The sequence below is a fragment of the Strigops habroptila genome, chromosome 14 (assembly GCF_004027225.2).
Source record: "Strigops habroptila isolate Jane chromosome 14, bStrHab1.2.pri, whole genome shotgun sequence".
Classification (NCBI taxonomy): Eukaryota; Metazoa; Chordata; class Aves; order Psittaciformes; family Psittacidae; genus Strigops; species Strigops habroptila.
The window spans coordinates 11,715,906-11,741,858 of NC_044290.2; the positions used below are offsets into that span (position 1 = coordinate 11,715,906).

At 67.6% G+C, this 25,953-nt stretch overlaps 2 protein-coding genes across 2 annotated transcripts in view; one reads left to right on the forward strand and one right to left on the reverse strand.

The window, feature by feature from the left end:
* The window catches only part of ACTG1 (actin gamma 1), a 2,805-nt gene extending 2,373 nt beyond the window's left edge, over positions 1-432 (forward strand). The window contains exon 6 of the mRNA XM_030506420.1: positions 1-432. This exon is cut by the window's left edge and continues 369 nt beyond it. The gene's annotated coding sequence lies outside the window, so the exon portion shown is untranslated.
* A 1,818-nt stretch (positions 433-2,250) lies between these two features.
* On the reverse strand, positions 2,251-24,414 carry BAHCC1 (BAH domain and coiled-coil containing 1). Its single transcript, XM_030506419.1, has 26 exons — positions 24,087-24,414; positions 16,701-16,880; positions 15,867-15,989; positions 13,759-15,480; positions 13,573-13,678; positions 13,266-13,474; positions 13,009-13,167; positions 12,501-12,694; positions 11,911-12,268; positions 11,094-11,816; positions 9,930-10,117; positions 9,706-9,842; positions 9,413-9,514; positions 8,295-8,409; positions 7,968-8,211; positions 7,679-7,843; positions 7,266-7,585; positions 6,905-7,012; positions 6,556-6,821; positions 6,394-6,469; positions 6,198-6,306; positions 5,997-6,119; positions 5,740-5,910; positions 4,058-5,202; positions 3,346-3,582; positions 2,251-3,261 (listed from the first exon to the last, which is right to left on the reverse strand). The coding sequence occupies exons 1-26, from the start codon at positions 24,259-24,261 to the stop codon at positions 3,055-3,057; spliced, it is 7,662 nt and encodes a 2,553-aa protein (XP_030362279.1). The 5' UTR covers positions 24,262-24,414; the 3' UTR covers positions 2,251-3,054.
* Between the last annotated feature and the right edge of the window lie 1,539 nt (positions 24,415-25,953).

Below are 25,953 nucleotides of genomic sequence, written 5' to 3' on the forward strand. Positions count from 1 at the left end.
TACAGGGTATTGGGGGGCAGAGCTGCTGTGCATCCAGTGTGTGGATATTCCAGAGTCCCTGTAGAGGCTGGTAGGAGTCCATCGGGAATTCACCTCTGTCGCTGCCGTTCTAGCAAGGTTGGGAAAACATATCGCGTCCGAGCCTTACGAACCAGCCTTCATCCTCTTCCTCCTCCTCCTTCCCCACCCGCATCCCACCCCCCATCACGGGGCTGAGGTTCCTCAACTTGAGTTGCTGAAACTTTGCATTTACACCTGTAAATCTCCGCATCGGTTTAATTTATGTCAGATTTTTGTACGTTGCCTTAATTGTTCTCACACATGACGGTAGGAAACCAAAATTTGTAACCGAGTCCTCGGGAAGTTGAGAAATTGTCATGCCCACCAACCACCTCATCGTGTACGGAAATAAACCAGCTGCAGTAAACTCCAGCCCTCCCGCCACCGCCCTTGCTGGGGCTGAAATAGGGGAGTCACAGGGGGGTGATGGGACCTGCTCCAGGCTGGGGTTCCCCGGGGGGAGTGGGCTTGGTGCTGCCGTGTGTCCTGCCTGCAATGGGGTGGAACCCCATGGTGGTGCCTGGTGAAGGTGGTGTGGGGTGCAGGAAGGGGGCAGCCCCCCAAGCCTGGCCTGGTCTCAGCTTGTAGGGAAAGAGGGAAACCTGCTAATTCGTTAATGAGCACTTGCAGGTGAGGCTGTTGCACCAGCTCTGCTGCAGCCGTGGTGCTGTGTGTCTGTATGCTCAGCACCATCCTGCGCTGAGCAGCGGGGAGCTGTGCTGGAGCTTGGCTGATCCCCACGGAAGGCTGGGCTCCCCTCGCCCTCTGCACAGGTATTCCCAGCCCCACCGTGCTCTTCCTCCCCTCCTCTTCACCAGTATGGAGCAGGCACAAGCTGAAGCACGTGGTGCCCCCGGGGGTGATGGGGTTTGCTCCAGGGGCACCTGTGGGGTTGGTTGATGCCCTGGAGGTGATGGTGGGTGCAGTGGTTTGGCACAGCTACGGAGAGGGACAGTGCTGCATCGGTCACCCACAAAGGGGTGTGGAGCGGGGCTGGTGGCACTGTGCCCTGCGGCCGTGCGGGCCGGTCACTGCCACCGCGGTGCTGGCACACTGCGGGGCTCGGGGTGCAGGGGAGGGGTTGGGGTGACCCGTGGGGCAGGGCCATCTGTGCCCACCAGCTGCCTGTCTGTCCGTCCATCCAGCCCCCTGTGCACCCATCTGTCCGTCCAGTCCTCCCTGCGCCAGCCCTGCCATCCGTGTCCCCCTCGTCTGTCTGTCCATCCGTCTGTCCACCCGTCCTTGCGCCCATCTGTCCATCCCTGCACCCATCTGTCTGTCCAGCTGCACGTCCCCCCCACCCCGCATCCATCCACCCTTCCCTGCATCCATCTGTCCGTCCCGCCGTCCCTGCACCAACCTGTCCAACCTCCTTCCGTCCGGCTGTCCGTCCATCTGCCCACCCCTTCCTGCGCCCGCCCGCCGGTGCAGCCCCCCCCCGCCCCGCTGCCGCCGTGTCCCGCGGCGGCCGCCAGGGGGCAGCACGGCTCCGCCGCGCCGCTCCGCGACACGAGTTGGCGCGGCCTCAGCCCCGCCCGGCAGGGACAGGGTTAACGGCCCCCGGGTGGTGAGAACAAAAGGGCTCCCCGCCAGCCAATGGGCGCCGGGCTCTGCATCCCGACACCCTCTGGTTGGCTGCGGAGCGGCCAATGGTGTGCGAGCTCTGCCTGTCCTTCTGTCCCCACGTGGGGTAGGAGCGTTCTGCCGCCCCCCCCGCTGCTTGCTCCTCCTGCCTGCCCCTCCTCACCCCATTGATCCCCCCCTGCCCCCCCCTGCCCGCATCCTGCCCATGCCCTGCCCGCATCCTCCTCCCAGCCTCCCGCAGGCTCCTGCATCCTCCCTCCCTCCCGCATTGCTCCTGCAGCCCCCCCTCCCTGCCTGCGTCCCTGCCTGCATCCCCCCGTCCCTGCCTGCATCTCCCCCATCCCTGCCTCCATCTCCCCATCCCTGCCTGCATCCCTGCCTGCATCCCTGTCTGTATCCCTGCTTGCACTCTCCTATCCCTGCCTGCATCCCACCACCCCTTCCCCATCCTCCCCATGTCCTGGTACCCCCCAAAACCACCAGCACGGGGGGACCCCGTGGTTTCACCCTCACTTCTGCCTGCACTGAGCTGCGGGTGCTGCTGTGGGTGCCCGGGGCGGGGGGTGCCAACACCAGGAGGGACAGGGAGGCAGAGCCGGCACCAGCAACGGTTCATATATTTATTCATAAGCCAAGTTATCAATAAAAAAGTTCCATACTAAAAGGCCTTTACATAGAGTTTGCTGCTCATAAAACCTTTGTGTTTTTAACCCTTTTTTTTTTCCTGTTTTTTTCTTTTTTTTTTCCTTTTTTTAACGTCGATGGTTGGGGTTTTTTTGCCCCATTTTGTGTGTTTTTCATTAGTGTTTACACTGGAAAACCCCCTGTACACATTTACAGCGCGGGGCAGCGGCGGGCAGGGCGCGGCGGGACGAGCCAGCGTCCCCCGGCACCGCGGCCACCCCGCTATTGCACTGGGGCCGGGGGGGGGTCCCCATCCATCAGCACCCCCCGTCCTGCCGCCGCAGCCCCCCTCCATCAGCGCTGCCCCGCTGGCCTCGTCCCAGCCAGGCTGGGGGATACAGTGCACTGAAACGGAAACGCCCCCCCCGAACCCCATATTATTAATAATTCCATCTTTTTTTGTGTATTTTCTTTTTTGTGTTGGATTTTTTTTCTTTTTTTTTTTTTCTTTCCTGTCGTCAGTTTTGTCCATTTTTTTTTTTTTTTTTTTACCATAAAACTTCCCGGGAGAAATACAATATTTACAAGCAAAATAAATAGAACAACACACCTGATTTCTGCTTTACCTGCTGGCAAACAGTCAGAGGTACTAGGGAAAGTATGGCTTGTAGGGGAGCCCCCCCTGCGCCCCCCGCGACGACGACGACACCCCCCGTGTGTGCCCCCCCTTCCGGCCACCCCGGGCTTTGCATAACTGCCGGGGGGGCCGCCCGTCGTCCCCGGGGGTCAGCAGAGGATGGGCACCCCGTCGGCGGTCACCAGCCGGCCCGTGGTGGGGTCGTAGGTGCCAGCCAGGTAGTAGAGGTCCTGCCGGTCCTGGTACTTCTTACTACGGGTCATCTGCTCGTAGTGCTCCCGTCCCACCACTTGGCACTTGTGGGAGATGGTCTGCACGTCGTTCTCGTCCTCGTGGCACGACTGGTACAGGGCGTTCTGCAGCGGGACCATGACACGGTGTCACCATCCATCCGCACCCGTTACCGACGCGCCACCCCGCAACCACAGCGCACCCCTCACCTTGCCGTCGCTCTGCCGCTTGCCCAGCTTGGTCTCCTCGGGGTGATAGAACCACTTGACCTTCACCACCATGTTGCTGCCCCACGACTCCCACATGCTCTCGATGCGGCCGATGTAGGGCAGGTTGGGCCGCCCGGCCGAGAGGAACACGGCGCAGTCCCCGATGCGCAGCGTCTCCTTGCCCCGCACGATGGCCTTGTAGAACAGCTTCCGCGCCTTGCCCTTCATGCCCCGCCGCTGTGGGAGGGAATGGGGGGGTCAGGGATGGTGCATGGACCCCCTAAACCCGCATGCACCCGCTCGGACAGCCCGCAGGCACCCAGTGCTGGCAGGGTGGGATGCTCTCATAGCACCCATCCAGACCTGTGAACTGACAGACACCCAAGTGCCATGGCTGGTGTAGCCACCAGCCTGCACTGAGCACCCAGGCACTGCGCCCACTGCACCCATCCTGCGCATGCAGGCCCCTGGTGCTGCACATCCATGCACCATGCCCCAATGCACCCTTTTCCATGTAGCCTGCCCCATGCATCCAAGCACCTGCCCCACGCATCCCGCCCCATGCACGCTACCCTGAGCACCCAGGCACTGTGCAACATGCACTCAAGCACCCTGCCCCATACGCCTTCATCCCTCCACCCATGCCCTGTGCCCCTCAGTGCCGTGTCAGCTCCTTCTCCCGGCCGTGCCGAGCACCAGGCTCCATCCGTACCTGTGTGGGGTTCCCCGACCACCTCCAGAGCTGGCGCGCGGGCAGGAATGCGGAGATCTTTGGCCGGTTTTCCACCGAGGGCAGGCGCTGCCTCCGGGAGAACTCTTTGGCTTTGGAGAAGCTGATGGCCTCCTTGCGCTTGAGCTTGGCCTTGGGGCCGGCGGCGGCGGCCTTGGTGAGGAAGCAGCGCTGCGGCGCGCCGCCCTTGGAGCGCAGGGCATCCGGCTGCGCCAGCAGCGCCGGCACCGGGTGCGACAGGCAGGTCTGGAGCAGCAACGTGGAGTCCTCGTCCTCGGAGCTGTAGGAAGAATCCTCGTTGTCGGAGGAGCAGAGGCTGGAGGTGGAGATGGAGCCGGAGCTGGAGGAGGTGGAGGAGCCCGAGGAAGAGGAGGACACCGAGAGGCGCGTCATGAAGCGCGAGGGCACGTCGGCGCCCAGCCCGCTCGTCTCCTCGTCCTCGTCCATGTCCGAGTAGGAGCTGTGGCAGTCGCTGTCGCAGTTCAGGGTGAACTCGGCCTGTCCCGAGTACTTCCTCAGCGCCAGCCCCACGGGCAGCTGGTGCACGGGCGCTCGCCCCTTCCGATCCTTGCCGCCCAGCGCCGCGTGGGCATAGCCGTGGCTGGCCAGCGGCCGCTCCAGCTTGGCCCCGAAGTCCTTGTCCGCCAGCAGCAGCGCTTTGCAGTTCTTGTTCTTGGGGGACGTCACCCCCTCGTGGTCCAGCTTCACCAGGTACTCGCTGCCGGCCTTTCTCCGGCTGCTTTTGCCCATCTCCGCCTCCAGCCGCTCGGCTTTCTTGGAGCGCAGGAGTTTCTGTGCCGCCGGCAGCACCAGCCCGGCGCCGGCGCCGAAGGACGCGTAAGAGCTGGCGATGCGGCTGAAGGAATCGGCGCCGAAGCCGTTGCCGAAGACGGGGGCAGCGAGGTGGTGGTGGTGGTGCACCGGGAAAAGCGCCTCCTTGGCGCGCAGCTTCTTGGTGCTGCCGTTGACCTGGAAGAGGTTCTGCAGCACGGCCGAGCCTTTGCTCGCCGCCTTCCGCTTCGTCTGCGCCACGGCCGACCAGCTGAGCAGCGGCGCGCCGCGCCGGCACAGGAACGGGTCAGCCAGCACCGGCGCTTTGCTGCCCGACAGCACCTCCATGGCTTTGCCTGCGGGGAGATGGGGGTCAGGAGGGGATGTGAGGGAGGACGGACGGACACAGCACTGTCCGTGTCCCTGCACGTCCTTCCCTGCGGCCTGATGTCCATTCCTCATCGCTGCAGCACCCTGTGCCACCCCTTTCTCTATCCCAGCCCCACATCCCTCCCTGCATCCTGCCGTGTCCTGCTCCCAACCCTCTGCACCCCATCTGTTCCTGCATCCCCTCTCTGTCTGCATCCCTGCCTCCTATCCTCCCCCATGCCAGCATCCTTCCCTGCATCCCAGCATCCTTCCCTTCAACCTTCATCTGAGCATCCTTCCCCACATCCCAGTATCCTGCCATAACCCTCTCCCAAACGCCTGCACCCCATCTTTCCGTGCATCCCTTCTCCCTGCCTGCTTCCCCGCCTCTCATCCTCCCCGATGCCTGCATCTGAGCATCCTTCCTGCATCCCACCACCCCTCACACCGCCACTGCCGGTGCCACCCCCCTCACCACCCCGGGTTCGGTGTTCCCCGGTGGCAGCCCCCCCGTCCCTCCGTACCACTTCTCTCCTTGCCGGCCGCCTTCTTGCCCGAGCTCTTGGGGGTCTCGGGGCCGTCGTGGTCGGGGCAGAGGCCGGGGGGCAGCTCGCTGGGGGTGGCCACGTCGCTGCACGACCGCTTCGTCCTCCGGCACGAGCTGGACACCAGCAGCGCCGGGGACGGCTCCGTGCCTGTGGGCAGAGCGGGGGGGTCAGGGTCAGCCCCACTGCACCCCCTGCCCGTAACCCCCCCCGGCTGCAGCCCCCAGCCCACTCACACTGGATCTTGAAGTCGGGGGGCAGCAGGCGGATGTTGGACACCGCGATGTGCCCCGTGTCCCCATCATCGAACTCCACCATCACCGCATCGGGGTCATCCTCCTCCTCATCACTGGAGGAACCTGCAGCACCGGGGGGGCTGTTGGGATGGGGCCGGGCTCCCTGACAGCCCCCCCCCCCGCCGGCCGCCAGCTCCTCACCTCGCACCACGTTCCCTGGGTACAGGCACCGGGATTTCTGGCTCCAGTAGGCGCAGACGCGGGTGCCCGGGGGGAGGCTGCGGCGCGACTGCGGCTGGACATCGAGGACCTGCGGGGAACCGGCGTGTTGGGCTCCATGGGATGCACTGAGCACAGGACTCCCCCGACACCCCCCCGGGACCCCCGCCCCGCTCACCGCCTCCTGCAGCAGCTGCTCCTGTGAGTAGATGCGCTGCCGGTTGCCGCGCTCGCCCTCGATGATGATGCTGTAGCTGGGAAGGGGGCACAGAGAGGGGCTCAGCACCCACTCCCCCTGCCCCGGGGCACCCCCACCCGCAGCAGGGCCCCCCCCACTCACATGTCGGGGGGCTGGATGGTGCGGACGCTGCCGGCGTAGAGCAGGCTGTCCTCCTTGGGGATGAGGATGTGCAGCCCGTCCCGAAGGTCTTCCTTCTGGATGGCGCAGGCGTGGGGCAGGGGGGAGCGCCGGCCCCCCCGCGCCGCCCCGGCCAGGCAGCCCCCCGCTTCCTCCTCCTCCTCCGAGAAGCTGCTGTTGTCATCGAAGTCGAAGTCGTCCTCCACGGTGAAGCTCTCCAGCAGCTTGCTGACCGCCCGGCCCTTGCACTGCGGGACACGGAGCTCAGAGGGGGGTGTCGGGGGTACAGGGGGGCTGTGCTGGGGTGGGGGGTCCGGCCCCTGCCTCTCACCTGCTTGGTGGCCACTTTGCTCTTCACCTTGGCCAGCTTCTTGCCCTTGCTCAGGATGGTCTTGGCGCTCCGGGGGGAGAGGGCCAGTGAGAGCGCCCCGTTCTTCCGCTGCGGGAAAGGGGGGGTCAGAGCTGGATGATGGGCCCCCACAGTGACCACAGCCTGTTGGGGCCCAACAGTGCCTCCCATCCACCATTCCCGTTGAACCCCATAATCCCATAAACCCATGAGGGGCCCATCTGTGCCCCCAACCATCTCAGCATCCTCAGCCCACGCATTGGTGCCCCCAAGCCCCAGGAGCACCCCCAGCCCCAGCACCCATCCCTCCGCACACCATAGTCCATGGGTGCCCCACACTCACCCTCAGGGCCGACTGCAGCACCTTGCTCTTGCGCGTGGCCTTCTTCAGCCTCTCGCTGGCCAGACGGGCCCCCTCGTCCCTCGCCCCGTAGTGCCGGGGGTCGGTGCCGGTGAAGATGCTGCCAGCGGCGGCCGCGGCGCTGGAGCCGCTGGGGGCCGGTGCCCGGAGGCTCTCCTTGGGCTTGGCCTTCAGCTTCTTCTTGCCGCCCTCCTCACCCGCCTTCCGCCGTGCCGGCACCTTCTCCAGCTTCCCCGTGCCCGGTTTCACCGGCCGCCGCTTGATCTTCACCTCGCCCTCGGGGCTGCCGAGGCGGCACGGCCCTGGGCGGGACACGCGGGTCAGGGTACCCCATGGGTGCTCACCCAGCCCCCATTCCCCGTGTCCCGCTGCACCCCGGTGGGTGACCCCGTTACCTAGCAGTCCCTGCCTTTCCTTCTTCTTCTTCGCTTTTTCGTTGGCCTCCATCTTCACCACAGAAGACGGGGATGGTCCGAGCACGGCCACGGGCACCGAGGGCGGCAGGGACAAGCCTGGCTCGTCGTCACCGTCCTCACTGTCTGTGTCCTCATCGTGCTCGTCTGCAAGAGGAGGGGACAGCGATGAGGGACCCTGTGCGCCCAGGGGTGGCCCCTGCAGCATCCTCATGCCAAGGGAGACGCTGCATCCCCATGCAGGACAGGGAGATGCTGCATCCCCTCTTACCTTTGAATCCCACCGGCTGCCGGGGGTCGGGGTCCTGCGGTTGGTACTTGGTGGCCTTGGAGCTCTTGGGCCGCGACAGCTTCTTCTGGATGCGGCCGCCGGGGTTGGGGTCTTTCCGGCGGAAGGGGCTGATGCCGGCGGGCAGCCCTTTGCTCTTCACCTTCTGCTTCAGCTGCGACACCTTGTGAGCCACCTTGCAGGCCAGCTTGCCCTGCGAGCCGCTCTTCTTGCACCGCACCTTCTCCTGCGGGGCATGGGGAGGTTGGGATGGGGCTGGCACCCCCCAGGCACCGGGATGGGGTTCACTGCTGGGGGGGCCGGACTCACCGGGGAGCCCTTGATGCTGCTGAAGGCGGCCTCGGACAGTTTGCTCCGCTTCTTCTTGGGCTCGGGGTCCCCGCGCAGCTCGGCGCACAGCAGGGACAGGCTGGTCTTCACTGCCCTGGGGGGGAGCGCGGCGTGGGCACGGCGCCCGACGGACCCCTGGGGGACACTGCACCCCCCAGAGGGATCCTGCACCCCTTGAATGGATCCTGCACCCCTGGAGGGACCCTGAACCCCAGGATGGATCCTGCACCCTCCAGAAGGATCCTGTACCCCTGGATGAATTCTGCACCCCACATCTGCATCCGGCACTTCCAAATGGATCCTGCACCCACTGGATGTATCTTGCACCCCCTGGATGCATCCTGCACCCCCCAAATAGATCCTGAACCCCTGGGCAGCTCCTGTACCCCTGGCTGCATCCTGCACCCCTGGATGTATCCTGCACCCCTGGATGGATCCTGCACTCATAGCAGGATTCTGCACCCCCCCCATCCACCACCATCCACCAGCTCCCCCTCCCTCTCCCCCCCCCCCCATAACCTTCACTCTCTCACTAATGTTTTGTGACATAAAACCTCGAGATTAATTTTTTTCTTCCCCTTTCCCTTCCGTCTTAATTGAAGGGCCCATTTAGCACAGATTTAACTGTTATTAGGGCCGGGGGGGCCGGGGGCCGCGCGCACACGCGCGCTCCGAGCGTGTTTGGACTCGCTCGGAGGATTTATGCAAATGGGCCTGTCGGGAGAGGCAATTTGTAGCGGAGAAGGACAATTATACAGGGCCCGGGAGTGGGGAAACGGCTGCGCCGGGCGGCTAATGGGTAATAATAAAGCGCCGGCAGCGATGAACGCCGCTGCAGCGTGACCAATGGCTTTATACGGCACAGATAAAGAGGCTTTTATGCAACGCTGCTCCCGTGGTCGGCGGTGGGGAGGGGGGGACACACGGTGCTGCCACCCGACAGAGCCCCCCACCACGGGCATGAGAGCGGGAGCGCGCCGGGACGTGGCTGCGGGTGATGGGGGGATGCGATGGGGTGGCCGGACCCCCCCTGTCCCCTCCATCCCCAGCGGCTGGTGGTGGCCCGTCCCCGGGGGCGCGCGGCGCCGGGCACTCACTTGACCTTGCGGCTCTCGGCCCTGCCCAGCGTGCTGGAGTGCTTGCGCTTCCTCGGCCGCCCCGGCCCGCGCCGCGCCGGGCTCCGCGAGCTCTCGTCACGCCTGCAGCCGCGGCAAGACCAGGGGCAGCCTGAGCCGCGCGGCAGCCGCAGCCCGTGCCCCTGCGCAGAGCCGGGCTGAGCACGGGCCCGAACTCATCGCACCGGTGACCGGCACTTGAGCTTCCCATGGGTGCCGCCCCCCCCCGCCAATCCCTGCCATGGGACACAACCGGGATGGGGATGGGGACGTACTCGTGGTCATGGCGCCTCTGCAGCTTCACCAGCTCCCGCTGCTTCTCCTTGTAGCGGCGCTGGAGCTCAGCCAGCCGCATCCGCACCTCCACCTCCTGCGTGTTGAGCTGCTCGATGGCCGCCTTCAGTGGGCAAACCTGGGGGTGAAGGAAGCGGTGGGCAGCTCGCAGCCACCCCCAGGGCTGAGACCGGGCACAACTCACCCCACCTCCGCAGACACTCACGGCCTTGGTTTTGGGTGTCCACGTGTACTTGCGGCGCGGGATGCGAGCGCGGGGCGGCGGCGAGGCGGGCAGGGGGCTCAGCGCCGGGGGGCTGCCCTCCCGGCTGGCCGCTGCCTCCACCAGCGACCAGGCGGCCGCCACCGTGGCCAGGTTCTGCAGGTTGAAGGCCAGCAGGTCCTCGTCCTCCCCTGCCGGGACAGGAGGTCAGTGGGGCTGGTGCAGGATGTGCCCCAGACCCACCACACTGCCCCACACGTGTTCCTGTGCAACCCATGCATGCCATGGTGGCAGTGGGACAGCTACCAGGGTGAGAAGGGATGTTTACGGGGCAGGAGGTGCTATGGGGTGCCCCGGGGTGGCTGTGGGGTCATACAGAGGGTGGCACTGGGTTCATGCAGGGGGTCCCATGGGGTTATATAGGAGGTGGCACTGGGGTCATGCAGGGGGTGTCACTGGTGTCGCACTGGGCACAGGGATGTGCTGCATGCACGGCACAGCAGCCGCGGGGCCGGGGCCGGGTGCGCGGCAGCGGCCAGCGATGAACTCATCTCCGAGCGGAGCCAAGGCCGGGGCTGGGAGGGACGCGGTGACGCACCCATCCGGCCCCATGCGCAGCGGGGGAGCGGGGCCCCACGGCCACCCCCCGGCCCCGCGCGGCACCGAGCGCACGGGGCCCCGCCGCCACCCGCCCGCGGCAGCGCTGGGGACGCGCCAGGACATGGCGGCCTTCCCCATCAGGGCCCCCGGGATTCCCTGGGGAAGCCGAGCAGGGAGGGAATCCCAGCGCCTGCCTGGAGCCAGCGCTGGAGCCGAGCCCCGGGCTGCGAGCAGGGCCTGGCCAGGGCACCGCACCGCACGCATGTAACCGCATGGGCACTGCTCTGCATGCATGTAACCGCATGGGCACCGCACACATGCAGCCCCTTCATGCCCATGCAGCCAAATACGCATTCAGACACCCTCGCACTGCACGACACAGCCCTGCACAGCACTGCTTGCACGAGAGCTTGTGCAAGAGCAGCCCTGTGCTTGCACACGCCGCACGGCCGCTCCATCGCACATGCACTGCATGACCCTGCGGTTGCATGCAGCGGGCATGGGGACCAAGGGCATGCAACTGCAGGACAGTGGGTACCCGAGATGGGGGCACCGGGTGCCACTCACCTTCCAGCGCCAGGTCGCAGCGGCGCCGGCGCAGCTCCAGGTCGGCGAGCTCGCTGAGCAGGGCGATGCCGGGGATCCCTGATGCGCAGGGGGCGGGTGACGGAGGGGCTGGAGGGGGCTCCGCGGGTGATCCCAGCGCCGGCAGCTCGCCCAGGTCGATGCCAGCGGCAATCAGCGCCTCCAGCCCACCTGGGCAGCCCTGCCGCCTGCCGGGGTTGTCACCATCCTCCTCATCGCAGCTGTCCTCTGGCTCGGAGCCATCGCTGCCACCCTCCTCCTCTTCATCCTTCTCCTCTCCCTCCTCGGCTGCAGGGGGCAGTGGGGATGCTGCGGCCGCAGGCGCTGGGCGCTGCTGCTCGGTGGGGCTCTGCTCTGGTGCTCCCTGCGCTGCCTCCCGGCGCGCCCCGAAGGGCACCGGCGCCCGCTCCTCGGTGCCTGCTGGCGCCGCTGGGGTCCGCTCCCCGCAGAGGGGTCCCGGCGCCAGCAGGAGGTGGTGCCGGTGCAGCAGAGCCCCGGGACCCTCGGCCATGGCCCCCCCGGCCGGCGGCTCCCGCGGGGGGCCCGGCTCCCGCAGCGCCTCCGCAGCGGGGCTGAAGGTCCGGGACTGCTCGGGCTCCGCCGGCGGGGACCCGGCGTGCATAGTGTCAGGATCGGCCGGCTCGGCCGAGTGCGCCTCCGAGAAGCCCATGCCGGCCGCAGGGTAGCTGTATCCGGGGGGCAGGTCTGCGGGAAGCGGGTGATGCTCAGCAGGGAACCCCCTGACGCCACGGGGTTCCATTGCCCACCCTCCTCCTCGTCCTCGCCGCCCCGGTCCTACCTGGCTCCAGGGACTTGGGGTAGTCGCGGGGCGGTTGCCCCTCTCCGCGCTTGTCCTCGCTGTCGCTGCCCTTGCTCTGGACGGGCAGGGGGCTGTCGGCCGGGGAGCGCGGGGCCACGGCGGAGCTGGCGGCGGGGCAGACGGGTAAAGTGCAGGGGGCCGTGGGGAGGGTCACGGGGCACTTGGCCGGGTGCCGCAGGGCCGGAGAGTGGCAGCAAGGGGACAGCTTGGGGGGCCCGGGGGCTGCCGAGGACAGGCCCTTGGCCGGGGGGTTTAAGGCAACTGCTTTGTGGGAGGGTTTGAGGGGCTTCTCGGGACCCCCGTCCTCCAGCTCCAGGGGCTGCTCCTCCGGCTTCCGCTGTGGGGGGACACCGAGGTCAGCACACACCCAGCCCCTGCCCCACATCCTGCCCCACATCCCTGCCCAGCACCACACAGCCCAGCCCCACATCCCACCCCCTGCCCCGCTGCCTGGTGCCAGCATCCGCAGCCCTGCCCCACATCTCAAGCAAGCAGCATCTCCCACATCCCCACCCTACACCCCAGCCTCCCTCCAGCCCCACATCCCGCCCCACAGCCCCTGTGGGTACCTGTCCGTGCGCCTGGCGCTGGATCTCGAGGGCCTGCGCCGCGCGCTGCTGCTGCTGCAGGGCATAGAGCTCCTGCTGCCGCAGGAACTGGGAGCGCGGGTACACGGGCAGCTGCCCCGTGTGCTGCAGGTGGGCACCGGGGCCCCGGCCCGGGTACATCGGGGGCCACAGCGACGCCTGGTCCATCACGTCGGCTGCCGGTGGTGAGGGGGGGTCAACTGGGGACCCCAGCGGTGCCCCCCCGACCCCAGCCCTGCATCCCCAGCAGCATCCACAGGGACCCATCTCCCACCCCTGCACAATCAACAGCACCCATGGGGACCCCATCTGCAATCCTGCACCCCCAAAGCACCCCCAGGCTCCCATATCCCACCCCTTCACCTCCAAAAGCACCCTCAGGGACTCCACCTCCTCCCCACCAGCACCCCCAGCCCCATTTTTCCCCCCAGCCGTACCCCGAGGACCCCCCAGCACAAGTGCCCGTGGCCATCCCCGGTGCCAGCCTCACCCAGCGTGTGTGGGGTGCCATGGGCGGGGGGCTCGGTGGGCAGGATGACGAGCTGGGCGGGGGGGTCCTGGGACAGGGGGAACACGGGCTGCATGGTGCTGGGCATGGATGCGGGGAAGGCGGGCGGCAGGTTCTGGTGCAGCGCGGGGTGGCCGATGCCTGCGGGGCCGAGGGGGGCCATGAGCACCGGGAGGGGGATCAGCTCCCACCCAGCCCCGCCCCCCCCGCATTTGCCCCCCCCCCATTTCGGCACTGACCGTAGGAGTGTCCCCCCATCCAGATGGAGGGGCTGCGGGTGCGGGGCAGCCAGTGCGTGTGCGCGGGGTGCGCATGGGCAGCGGGGTCCCCCCCGAGCTGCCCCGCCGGCAGCGAGGACCCCCCAGCGATCATCAGGTGTGGGGTCAGCTCCCCGGGACACCCCCCCGATGGGTGCATCCGGGCGAACTCCACCAGCTCCTTGTTGTCCCTACGGGAAGAGCGGGAACGCAGGGTGTGCCGGCACCGCGCACCATGGGGTACCCCCCCAGTGGGGTCCCCATGTCCCCCCACCACCATGGCACTTACTGGAGGAGCAGCTCCCGCGCCGGCAGCCCCAGGCGCTCCTCGCAGAGCCGGCCCCGCTCCTCCTCTGCCTCCAGGTCGATGAGGTGCATGGGCCGCGCGGTGCCCGCTGTGCCAAGGATGGGACGGTGGCATCAGCGCGGCACCGCCAAACCCACCGCCATCCCCAGCCCCTTCCCCGGCTCCTACCTTTGATGCCAGCGGCCACCCGGCCCTGCCGCCCGGCGCCGCCACCGCCGCCATAGGAGGGCTCTGGCCGCCCCATCGTGTCCTTCTGCCGCGCGACGGCCACCGCGATGCCGACCGGCGGCTGCCGCACCTCGCCCTCGCCGGGGGCCAGCGCGTCGTGCTCCCGGCCGCGGGCACAGTCCGGCCGCTCCAGCTCCGGCTGCCCCTTTCCCGGCGGGAATTTGGCGTCCTGGTGGGCGCAGCTGCCCTTGACGCCCGCCAGCCCCACGAAGGGGGGTCCCTTCTGCCCCCCCAGCAGCGCCTGGTTGCTGTATTTCAGCAGGTTCTTCATAGCCGACACCTCGTCCGGAGCCGTCGGCACCTCCTGGCCCAGCACCGGACCCTGAGTCATCAACGCAGCCTGCTGCAGACTCGTGCCGAAGGGGTCCAGGTAGGGCCCCTTCCGCTCCTCCGCCACGCTCAGGGGGGGCCCCTGGCCCTGCACGCCCCAGGGGGGCAGCGGGGGGCCCCCATAGCCCAGGGCGCTCAGCTCCAGGGGCTTGCGCTTGCCCTCGGGGCCGGCACCGGCCGCCTCGGCCTCGGGGTGCTGCTGGTGCCGGATCCGCGCCACCTTCTGGGGTCCCGGCACAGGGGGGGTGTCTTTGGGGGGGCCCTTCTCTAAAGTGCAGCAGGAGGGGCCGACCCGGACACCCAGCGGGTCGGGACGGGCGGCGCGGGAGCAGTCGGGTGCCGGCGGCACCTCGAAGTAGCCCTTCTCCAGAGCACCCTTGGGTGCTCCCCGGCCGGCAAAGGGGGGCCCCTCAGCGGCCCCCCCTCCCAGGTACTCCAGCCCCTTCAGCCGGGTGCCGGGACCCCCCCACTCCATCCTCCGCTCCGCCGGACCCTCCGCCTTCAGCGGGTGGTGGAAGGGGCCACCGTAAGCAGCCGCGGGCTCGGTCCCCACCTCGGCGTGCCGCTCCTTGCCCTCGGCACGCTCCATCCCGCCGGCTTCCGCCGAGACCTGGAAGGAGCGGCTCTTGTCCGTGAGGTGTCCCACCGAGGGCACCAGCGTGGCCCCGCTCAGCTTCAGCTCCCGCCCCGCCGGCTCCGGCAGCGGGCACAGCACCTCGGGGCCGGCGTGCAGCTGCAGGCACGGGAAGGAGCCGGCGGCGGGGCCGAGCGTGGCCGGCGCGGTGGGCACCGCGTAGGACACGGCGTGGTGCAGCATCTGCCGCCGCTCCACGCACTCGCCGTAGGGCTGCGGCGCCTCGGGGGCGCCCGGCTCGCGCTCCCCCCGGCACGGCTCCTTGGCGCTGCAGCGGCCGGCGCGGGGCATGGCGCTGCCGGCGCAACTGGGTAACACCGCGCGGCCGGCGTCGCCCTCCAGCCCCTTGGCACCGAGCAGGCAGGACGTGAGGTGCTTTGGGCGGCCGTCGCCGGCCCCCCGCGCGGGCAGACCCTCTTTGCAGTGTCCCTCCGGCGGCACTGGCAGCACCGCCTTGTGCCGCTGCTCCTTGGGGTCCTCCTCGGGCGGCCGCTCCTTGGGGTCCCCTTTGGCCACCTTGTCCTTGCCCGCCAGGAAGCGGTCATAGTCCTTGGGGGTCTTGGGCAGGGGTCCGGCGTCCCGCTCCCGGCTGCAGGAGCCGGCGGGGGGCCCGGGGGCAGCGCGGGTGATGCCGGGGAAGCCGTGGCCGGTGGGGAGCAGGGCGGGTTGTGCGGGCAGGTTGCGCAGGTAGAAGTTATCTGGAGGGGACGGCAATGGGTGAGCCCCTCAGCGACCAGCAGTGCCCGTGCCCCCGCGGCCGTGCCAGCGCCGGCGCCCCGCTGCCGAGGGGAGGAGCGCAGGGGAAGGCACGGCCTCATTAGCTCCGTTTCCCACCCAAACAATGTTCCCTATTAAACACCCGCCACAATATTGTGAAAAGCGAGAGCGGCGGCTGGGACGGGTGCCCAGCACCCTGCACCCGCCGGCCCCGCGGCTCCCCGGGGACCCGGCACCACCGCTGCGCTCCCCACCCCTGCCCGGCGGCCTCTGCGCTGGCCCCTGCCACAATGGGGACACGTTCTCCCATGGGGGACCCCGGAGGATGCGGCGGCCCCGTGCGCCGCGCAGGGACCCCGGTACCTGCCTTTCTGGCTCTCGTAGAAGCGGTGCTGGCCATAGAGGACGTTGCTGTTGCCGTGATGGTCCAAGTGGCTCATGGGCAGGAAGGTGGAGGCCAGGCTCCCGGAGAAGCGGGGGTACCCCGGGGCTGGGGGCGAGCACAGCGCTCAGGGCACACTCACCGGCACACGGCCCCCCCGGCACCACCATGCACCGCACCACAGCTGTAAATGCTGCGCTGGAGCCCGTGATCTCCACCCCAGGGACCACCCCATCGCCCCGGGGCTGAGACCCCAGACCCGTGTCAGCAGTGCCCGTACCGCGGCACCCCGGCGCGGCTGCAGGCTGCTTCCCAGCCACGCTCGGGCTGTCCATCACCGGCGGGCGCTGCCGGAGCCGCTGCCGGAGCCGCGCGCGCTGCCCGGACCCCCCCGCGCCCCCCCAGCACGCCGGGAGCCAACTGGCAGCCGGTCAAACTACCAGCCGGGCCGGCTGCCAGGGCCCCGCGCCAGCACCACCTCCCGCTCCTTAACTCCATCGGGGCTCGCTCCGGACGCTCAGGTGGGGACGGGGACACCGGTGTGGCCATGGGGCAGCACCGGGACACCGGGAGCCCCTGCTCCCCACCGCGGGGGGGTCTGTTTAACTAGGGCTGCCCTTGGGGGGTCCCCGTGGTGCAGCCTGTCCCAGCACAGGGGTCCCCATGCGGGAGGGCAGAGCAGCCCTTGCTCATCACCAGTGATGCGAGCTGGCCCGGCCTCAGCCGCGGAGCAGCGTATGAGAGGGGACACCCTGCCGGGACACTGCACCCCCCCACCCTAGGGTGCTGCCCCCCACCCCGGCCCCGGCGCCCGCTCACCTTCATGGGAGTGTGAGAACCAGATCTGGGAGGTGCCGGAGTGGGGCCCGCAGAAGGCCGGCTCCGGGGGGGATGCGGCGGGGCCGGCGGGGTGGCTGGGCCCCCCCGAGCCCAGGCTGCTGCTCAGGAAGCCCCCCATGAAGGACGAGGTGGGAGCATTCCCCATCAGGCCGCTGCCGGCTGCGGGGGGAGAGGAGAGAGTCAGGGGGGGCTGCCCGTGCTCGCACGCACACCCCGGCACGCTCACATGTGCATGCACACGCGTGTGCACACGCCTGCTGCACGGCTGCGCGCAGCCCTCGCTGCATGTGTGCATCTCTTGTGCATGCGTGTCCTTGTGTGATCAAACCCTCGTGCACACACACCCCTCATGCCCCCTCGTGCACCAGGGCGTGCGAGGCACAACGGGCGCTGCCATGACCCTGTGTGCACAGCCTGGGCACACATGTGTGTGGAGAGCACATACATGTGCAAAGCATCCCGTGTGCCAGCACATGCGTGTGTCCAGGCTGTGCACACACATGCGTGTGCTTCCCACGCCGCTGCTCTCCCCTCGGCTCCATTGAGCCGCCGCAGGACACCGGCTGCTGCCGGTGCCAGCACCTCACCGGAGCCCTGGCTGTGCCGTGCTGTGCCATGGCAGGGAGAGCTGGGCCATGCCACTGCCAGCATGGACACCTCATTGCCAGTGCCCGGGGGGTGGTGGCAGGAAGGATGGGGGCACAGGGATAGCGCCCCGTGGCCGGGGCAGCAGCTCCCGGGGCCAGGACATGGCAGAGGGGACAAGGCCAGATGTGTGCACACACGTGCAGGCGTGTGGGAAGGACACGGCTGTCATGGGAAGCGCAGGGCGGGGGACAGCCCCCACCCTGACCCTGGCGGCCTCACCCGCAGCCTGGGGGGCCCCCAGCACCCCCCGGGGAGGCCCCGTCCGGCGCTCCCCATCCCGCTCCGCATGCCGGCCAAGCCATGAGGTCATGGTGGAAACATCGGAGCCAGTGGCCAGAGGCCGGGCGGGAGCCGGGGCGGGGGGGACCGGCCACCCCTCACCGCGTGAACCCGCTCCCCACATCCATGTGTGTGCCAGCACGGGCTGGCGGGGCCGTGGCCGCTCGCCCCCTGCCTGGCACGGCTCGGCACGGCGCGGTGCGGTGCGGAGGAGCCCGGGCTGGCCGGCCGCCCGGCCGGGGCAGGAAGCGATGCTTTGCTCTCTAAGCCGGCCCACGCTCCCCAGCTAATCCCTCCGGGATGCCTCTGGGATGAGTGTCGGGATGTGGTTTCAGGCAGCTCGCTCCTTCCTACGCCGGCCGGCCGGGGACCGGGATGGGGCAGGGGCGCGTGGGCCGAGGGCACAGCCAAACCCTGGGAACCGGCACCCCCGGCTGCACACACACACCGGGATGGGTGGGCACATCCCGCCGTGCCAGCGCATCCCAAAGGAGCCGTGCCCAGCGCTGCCCACTGTGGTGGTGCCGCGGGCCCCGCCACGGGGTGTGGAGCCGGCAGCGTGCCGGGCGGCTGTGCCGGGCAGGAAGCTGAGGTTTCCAGAACGAGCCTTTTCTGGAAGCTGTGAAACAGGCTGTAAAAGAATCACACCCCCCCCTCCCCATCCCGCTGCTCCGATGGCGGCGGGGCCCAGCTGGCGCGCTGCATCCCGGCAGGAATGGCGGGGCCGCGGCCGCCGCTCCCCACAGCTCCCACCCGCTGACTCACGGCCACTGGCACGGATGGATCCCCCGGCGCACACTGGCCGTGCCATTCCCACCCACTGCTTGGCACGGCGTGGCGCAGCTTGGCATGGCCTGGCTTGGTGCAGGGCACAGCCCCCCAGCTCTGACCCCTCTGACCGTGGTGCCAGCGAGGACAGGGCAGGGTCCCTGAGACCATGCACAACTCATGTCACCAGTGCTGGAGAAGCCTGCGCCACGGTGGATCCCGCACCATGGGGCCGGCTGCCAGCACCGCGCAGATGGGCTGTGGGGTCCCACCCCGGCCCCCCGGCACCGTCAGCCCGGGAATTCCCTGGCCGGGCTCCCCATGCCCGGTGCTGTGAGTCAGCCCCACAGCACTGCTCCTGGCTCCCGGCTCCGCACCGGCACAGCCGGCAACGAAATCCCCCTCACCGGGTGCCAGCACCAAGGGAAGGGTGGCCATAGCCATGGCCACCAGCCATGGGGCCCCGGTGGGTTTTGGGGGGCAATATGGGCTTTGCAGGTTGGGAACTCTGGCAGCTCTGGCACAGCCACACTCTCCCCCATGCAGGGAAACTGAGGCAGGGAAGGGGCGGGAACGTGCCGATGAGTTTTGGGGCTGTTGGCACCCCGGACCCCCCAAATGGGGCTGGGGGGAGGCAGCAGCCAGAGGAAAGGGTTAATAACAGGGAATCGAAGGTGCTTCCCCCTCAGCACCAAACCGCAGCCAGGGGGGGCCGAGGGGGGTTCACCTCGGCCTCAAATCCACCGAGGGTCACACATGTGACAAGCGTGCCAGGTCTCAGCACGGCCACACCGACGGCGCTGGGGCGTGCAGGCTGGGAATGGGGGACTGGGCGGTGCAACAAGGGGTGATCCCCATCCCGAGCCGCTCTTCGCCCCCGCGCACAGATGGGAATGTGCCGGGAAGATGGAAAGTTTCCTGGGCCAGCAAGTGGGGCCAGGGCGGGTTTGTGGGGGCTGCAGCCCCATGGGGGGGTCACTCCGGCCGTGGCAGCTTCAGCCTGGCAGGTTTATGGGCTGGGGGCTGGCAGCAGGGTCCCCATTGCCGGGAATGGTGGGGGTCTCCAGCCCCCCTCTCCGGGGCTCCCCGTGGCTCCAGGAACATGGGATCTATACCCCAGTATTTATGGGCTCCATAGGGGAGGTTGTGGGGTGCAGCCCCTGGGACACGCCTGGGCACGGTGACGGCCCCGGGACGTGCGTGGGGTTGAGTTACTCCCTCGGCTATTTCGGGGCTGGAACATTCCTAATGCTGCATGTGGAGACGTCGGGAGCTGGCAGGGACCCTCCCGCGCCGTGTCCCCACAGCCGGGCACCCCGGGGACCTGCCACCCCCAGCCCCCGGCCCAGGATGTGACCCCCAGGCCCCCCCTTGTGCTTTGCAACCCACGCCGCCCCTTTAAATATTTGCCAAATGAGAAGTAAGTGTAATATAATTTCCTCGGTGTTATAATTTAAGATTAATCCATATTGTTATGGCACTAAATAAATGCCGTAATATTGAAATGCAGTTCAAATGAGCTTGACAGAGTGCCAGCAGTACAATTAAAACGTTATCCGATGGGTAATCACACGGCAGTCGCTCCGTGCTAAGTGCCACTCGCAAGCTGTCGGCTTTCGGCGGAGGGAAGGGGAGGATGGAGCCGCCGGGAAGCCGCAGGCTCGCACCGGGACTGCGTGTGCTCGCACCGGGACCGCGTGTGCATGCACCGACCAGGGCTCACGAGGACCGTGCATGCTCCTTGCACGACTGACGCTCGGTGCATGCTCCCGTTTGCACACCCGACACACGCTGTTTGCAAGGACCAGAGGCCATTTTAGGAGCAGGCGCAGGCCTGGCACGGGCTGGGATCATGGGAATGAGCCGGGACGGGTCCAAAGGGTCCTGGTGTCACAACCCTGCAAGGAACCCCCCAAAACTTGGGGCTTATGGTAACCCTGCATCCCATGCGCTCTGCTGCAAGCATCGCACCCGTGTGGTCCCAGGCTGCTCATGCGTGGAGCGGGATGGAGCAATCCCATGGGGCTGGGAGGACACGTCCCATCCCCTCCATCCCCTTGGGAATGGGGGTCCCCAGCACTCAGTGGGGCTGGATTCAGCCCAGGGTGATGCAATGGGGCAGGCAGGGCAGCAGAGTGCAGGCAGGGTGCAGGCAGGGTGCAGGCAGGGCAGCAGGACAGGCAGGGCGCAGGCAGGGTGCAGGCAGCAAGGCCACACTGTCCCCATCTGTTTCGCTTTACGGAGCGGATAACGAAGAACTCCAAGAATGAGATTATTGGGTGAGTGTTTATTTACGGCGGGGAGGGGGCCGGGGGGGCCGCGCAGCCCGTGTGAATCGCTGCAGAGTCACCCAATTGCCAAATCCTGCTATTTTTATGTCCCGCCGTAATTCCCCGCTCGCCTGTCGCGGATCGCTGCCATCAGCGCCGGGAGAGCAACCGGATGGGGGGGACAATGGGGACAACACACACCGGGGCGGGTCCCAAGGAGATGAGGGGCCCAGAGGGGCACTCAAATGCTCCATAGAGCTTGTCCACACCCCCAGTCCCACCATGGGGGTCAGCCCATGGAGCCGGTGGTGGTACAACCAGCGGCACAGCCCCCCCAGCATGGGACCCCCCCATTCCAGCAGCACCAGCGGTGCAGGGATGGGAGGCAAAGGCCGGGTGCCCGCAGTGGGGTGCTGAGACCCCCCCAGCTTGGGTCAATCACCGCATTCACCAGCAGTGACCGGAGCTGCTGGATCAGGCCGTGCCGGTGCTTGGCGGCGCATCCCCCCGGGCCCTGGCGCGCAGCAGCATCTCAGCACGGATCCAGCTCATCGCTACCCAGGAGATGAAACCACTCCGGGGTGATTCCATGGGGTCGGGGGCTCTCCGCATCCCGCTCTTCCCGCTGGACACGTGCTGCGTGTGTGTGTCCCCCCGGCACGAGTGTGGCTAACGAGGAGCAGACGAGTTAATCTCAAAATCTGGTTTAACTTTGACACCTACTTTTTAAGATGCGGCGCATGTGGCGGTGCTGGCACGCGGTGCCGGGGGGACACGGAGCTCCACGCCGGAGCTGTGCCGGAGCCGTGCCGCGGCCTCACAGCCCCTCACCAGACCCCGGCTCCAGTCGTCAACAGGGAAGCTGCGATGTGGAGCGGCTGCAGCACTGGCACCCGATGGCAACTTAATACAGGGAGGTGCCCATCCGGACGCCAGCGCCACGGCACCGGTACGCACACTGCACCGGGATGCAAACCACCACGGCCAAGCTGGATGCAAACCAGCCCCGGTGTGCAAAGCAGCACCAATGGGGTGAAGCTGCACACCGGCACCGCCACGGTGCTCCCGGCAGAGCCCGGTGCTTGCGCGAGCCGCCCTGGTGCTGCTGCACGGTGCAGTGCACCGAGGGCTCCACCGCGGTGACAAACAGCCGTGGTCTGCTCTCTGTGTTAGCCCATAAAACCATCAGAAGGGCAAAAATTGAGGCCCCGGAATAAAGCTTTGGCTCGGCCGAGCCTCTCCTGAAGTTTCCCACCCTCCATGACCACGATGGGGACATTGGGGACCCCCGGCCCTGCTCGGCACAGGGATGGGCGCGGGTGCGCCAGGGCGGTGGGACCGCAGCCCCCAGCCGGGCAGTGCCATGATGGGGGATTGGGGGCTGCACCCTCCGGCAGCTCCGGGGGTCTCCAAACTCTCCCCCCCCAGCCCTGGGCAGGGCCGCGGCTCCCCACGCTCCGGGCCCCCAGCGCCGTCTCGTGCCATCATTTGCATGGTCCCGGTGCCAAAACCAGACGCAAACCGAAGCATTTGTTTGCAATAAGTGCACAGCCCTGAATTATGGCTTTAATAAAATCAAGCTAAACAGTTTTTATCTCCCCTTCCCAGGGCGGCCTCCGGCCCCCGGCGCTCGGCAAAGGCTCCTGGGAGGTGTAGTCCCGGCCGGACGCCGGGAGCCATTTGGGGGAGCGTGGCTGGAGCCCCCCCCCGCCCCCGTTTCCTTGGGCCAACGCGGTACCCCCGGGCTGCCGCGTGCCGCGCCGGCAAACCGCGGGCTGGCTTTATTTGCTGGGTGGGGTAATTATCAATCATAGGCGTTAATTAGGGCTCCGCGTGCTGCCGCGGCTCCCGGCCCCATGGCATGGCCGCGCTGGGGGGACACGGGGGTGCCGGGGCTGGGGACCCCCCTCCCGCCGGGCCCGCACCGCTCAGGGTATTCAGGTATCATTGCAAGGGGCTCCAGCAGCGTTCCCGGCGGCGCGGGAGCCGCGGAGCACGGCTCGCCGGGAAGGGCTCCGGCTGTGCCGGCCCTGCCAAAGCCGGGAATATTTTTAGCTCTTTCTGTTGTTGGGTTTGGCTTCTCTCTTTTTTTTTTTTTTTTTCCTCCCTTTTTTTTTTTTTCAGGCGAGTTTCTGCCGGGGTATTTTTAGCCTGATCCATGTTATTTTAACAACCTCCGTTGCATTCGGGCTCCCATGTGTCGCCCAGGCCCCGGCGGGAGCGAGGGTCCGGCCGCCGCCGCGACACCAACACGGCGAGAAGCCAGGGGGAAGCCAGCGGCACCCCGGCGCTGGCGGCCCCCGGGGATCCCCCCCCGGTCACCACGGAGAGGGGCCGAGCCCCGGCTCTGACCCCCCACCACGGCGATGGGCACCGAGCCCCCCGCTCCCCAAAGCTGGGGGGAGGCCGGGGAGCCCTCCCCCGGCCCGGCGGGGGGCCCGGCTGCAGCGTGGGGGCCGCCGGCACAAAGCGAAACCGCCCCGGGCCGGGCCCGATCCGGCGCCGCCTCCCCGGCACCCCCCGGTGCCCCCCGGTTTCCATCTCCATGCCGGAGCCGTGGGCACCCCCCCGCCCCGCGCCGGCCCGGCCGTGCCCCCCGCCCTAATCCACGCACTAATTGTAATCCCATTAAAGCAGATATAATTTTATTAGTATTCACAGCTCATCAAGGCGGCGACAATAACCGGCGCTGCCGCCGCGGCGAGAAACCCGCCTGCGCCGGCGGGAAGCGAGGGGCCGCGAGCGCTGCGCCGAGCCGGCACGCTGCTCACCGCATCGGCCTCGCTCCCGCTTCGGCTCCATCCCGGAGCTCGGCAGCAGGAGAGCGGCTCCCCTCGAAGCTCCCCCCTGTGCTGTGCACCCCGCTTTCGGCACCCTGCACCCCGCTTTAACCCTGCGCGGCCGCAGCCGAGCGCCCGCTGCAGACAAAGCCACGGATGCCGGCGCAGCGGCCGGATCTAGCGAGCCCCATCCCGGTGCCGGCACGGTTGGCCGTACCACGCTGGGCCGTGCGCCGCGCTTTGTCCGGCTCCGGCAGCTGCAAACCCCTTCTCACCCTGACGCTTCGGAGCTTTATATAGAGCCGGGGTTCGCTGACCTTTCCCCGCCGCACCACGGCCGCGCCGCGCCGGCCCCGCGCATAACGGCCTCCTTGTTCGACCAGAAAACGCTTCCTTGTTCAGGCACCGGGATTGCGCGCAGCCAACCCGGGGATCACGCTCCTCCCGCGCCGGGAAAGCAGGGAAATACCCCCCGTGTACGTGAGACCTCACAGCCCAAAGCCACCGGGCGCGGTGACAGCGGGATCGGCACAAAGGGGACGCTGAACCCCCGGTGCCGTGTGCCTGACCCCCGCGTCCCTCCCAGCCCCACACACCGCGTCCGCCCCGGCGCCTCTGACCTGTGTGCGTGGCCATGGTGATGGGCGCAGGGAAGTACTTGGTGGGTTGGAAGTGTCCGGTGGGCTGCACGGCCCCGTGCGCCGAACCCGCCACGCGCCCCGCGCCGTGCCGGTGGCCCAGGCTGCCCCGCTCCGACAGCAGCCGCGGCGGGGGCGCGAAGTCACGGCCGTCCATGCCGGGGACACGCCGGTGCTGCCCGGGCGCTGCCGGCAGCGGGCACGGCCGGACACCGACACGGCTCCTGGGTGAGCCTCAGCGCCGCGGCGGGCTGGCTCCGGTGGCGGCGTGCCGCGCTCCGCGCCGGGGCTCCCGGCTCATCCTCCGCTCCTGGCGCAAGGGAGAGAGAAAGGAGAGCGTGAGAGCGCGGCCAGGGCCCCCCCGGTTTACCCCGTGTATCCCCAGTGAGCCCCCGTTTTTCTCCGGTCCCCCCCGTGCGCGGTCCCCGATCGCCCCGGTGCCGCTTGCACACGGGTCCCTGTTTCCCCGCCATCCCTGGAGCGCAGTCCCCCCATTTCACCAGTGCCCCCCTGCACAAGCCCCAGTACCCCCAGTACCCCCCCCGACCCGTTCCCGGTGCTCCCGGCCCCCCCCCGCCCGCCCCACCCCGGCTCTCCCGGGGCCCGGCCGCGCTCCCGGTGCCCCGGTGCAACGCTCGGGATCCTGCCGCTGCTCGGGCCCTTTCCCCGCGCTGCTCCGGCCCCGCTTCCCGGGGCTTCGGGTTCCTTTATTCCCCCGCTGCTCGGGCCCCGGTTCCCCCCCCGGTGCACCGACCGTATTCCCCCGGTGCCCGGCCCCTCGACTCCCCGGGGCACGGGCCCCGCTTCCCGGCCCCGGCCTCCCCGTTGTTTCCCCGCGCCTTCCCCTGCCCCGTTCCCTCTTCCCCGTCCTCGGTGCACGGCCCCGGGGCCGCTCCCGGTGCTCCCCCGGTGCAGGGCCCCCCCCCGCCCGCCGGGGCATTGTTCTCGGCAGCGCCGGGGCCGGCGGGCCCGATCCTGCGGAGAGACCGAGGCGGCCGGGGCCGGGCCGGGCCGCGGCGAACAAAGGGGCGAGCGCGGCCCGGGGCTACCGGAGGCAGCGGGGCCGCTGGGCCGGGGCTGCGGGCGCGGGGTGAGCGTGTCCCGGGGGGGGAGAAACACACGCGCGGCCCCGAAAAAACAATAATATGTGCGCGGCTTTTTATTGATACGTGCGGATGGTTTTATTAAATCGGCTTCTTTTTTGTGTTTTGTAATTAATTAAAATCGAAGAAAAACGAGGCGGAAAAAAAAGAGATTTTTTTTTAAAGTAAAAAAGAAAATATCGCCAAAACAATTAACGGGGAACAAACGGGAGCGAAGGCGCCGAACGCCAGAAAATAACAACCGCCACCAGCAACAATAATAATAATAATAACGCGAAAAGGATTCGCCGCGAAAAATGTTGGGGTTTTTTTTTCGCGCATCCGATTTTAAGGCGGAGATTTGTAACACGGCGGTTTAAGGCGATGATTTTTAACGGCGACGTTTTTAAAGGCGATGTTTTTGACGGCGGAAAATATCTGGGTACGAGAAAACGTTAAAAATAAATGGAAATGACGCGAAAAGAAAAGGAAAGAAAAACCGAGGGGGGGGAAATGTTGGTTTTGTTTTTTTTTTAAAAAGCGAAAAATGTTTTGATTAAAAAAAAAAAAAAGAATCGAAGCAAAAATTAAAAAAAAAGCCCAAAAATAAAGGTGGAAAACACGAATAACGCCGAAAGGGAAGCGCCAAAAAATTAAAACAACCCCCGAACGCCGCCGCCCGCGCCCCCGATCGCAGTCACTTACCGGCGGGGCGGCCGTGGCGGGGCGCGCAGCGTGCTCCTGCCGGTGCCCGTGCACTGCCCATG

What these genes read in the sequence shown, in the direction of transcription:
- BAHCC1 (XM_030506419.1), bottom strand. Translation starts at nt 24,261, where the DNA reads ATGGACGGCCGTGACTTCGCGCCCCCGCCGCGGCTGCTGTCGGAGCGG. An exon ending in GTTCTCACACTCCCATGAAG is followed by an intron (nt 15,990 to 16,700) that starts GTGAGCGGGCGC and finishes GCTCGCCCCCAG; the next exon opens with CCCCGGGGTACCCCCGCTTC. An exon ending in GGAAAGGCAGGGACTGCTAG is followed by an intron (nt 7,586 to 7,678) that starts GTAACGGGGTCA and finishes TGTCCCGCCCAG; the next exon opens with GGCCGTGCCGCCTCGGCAGC.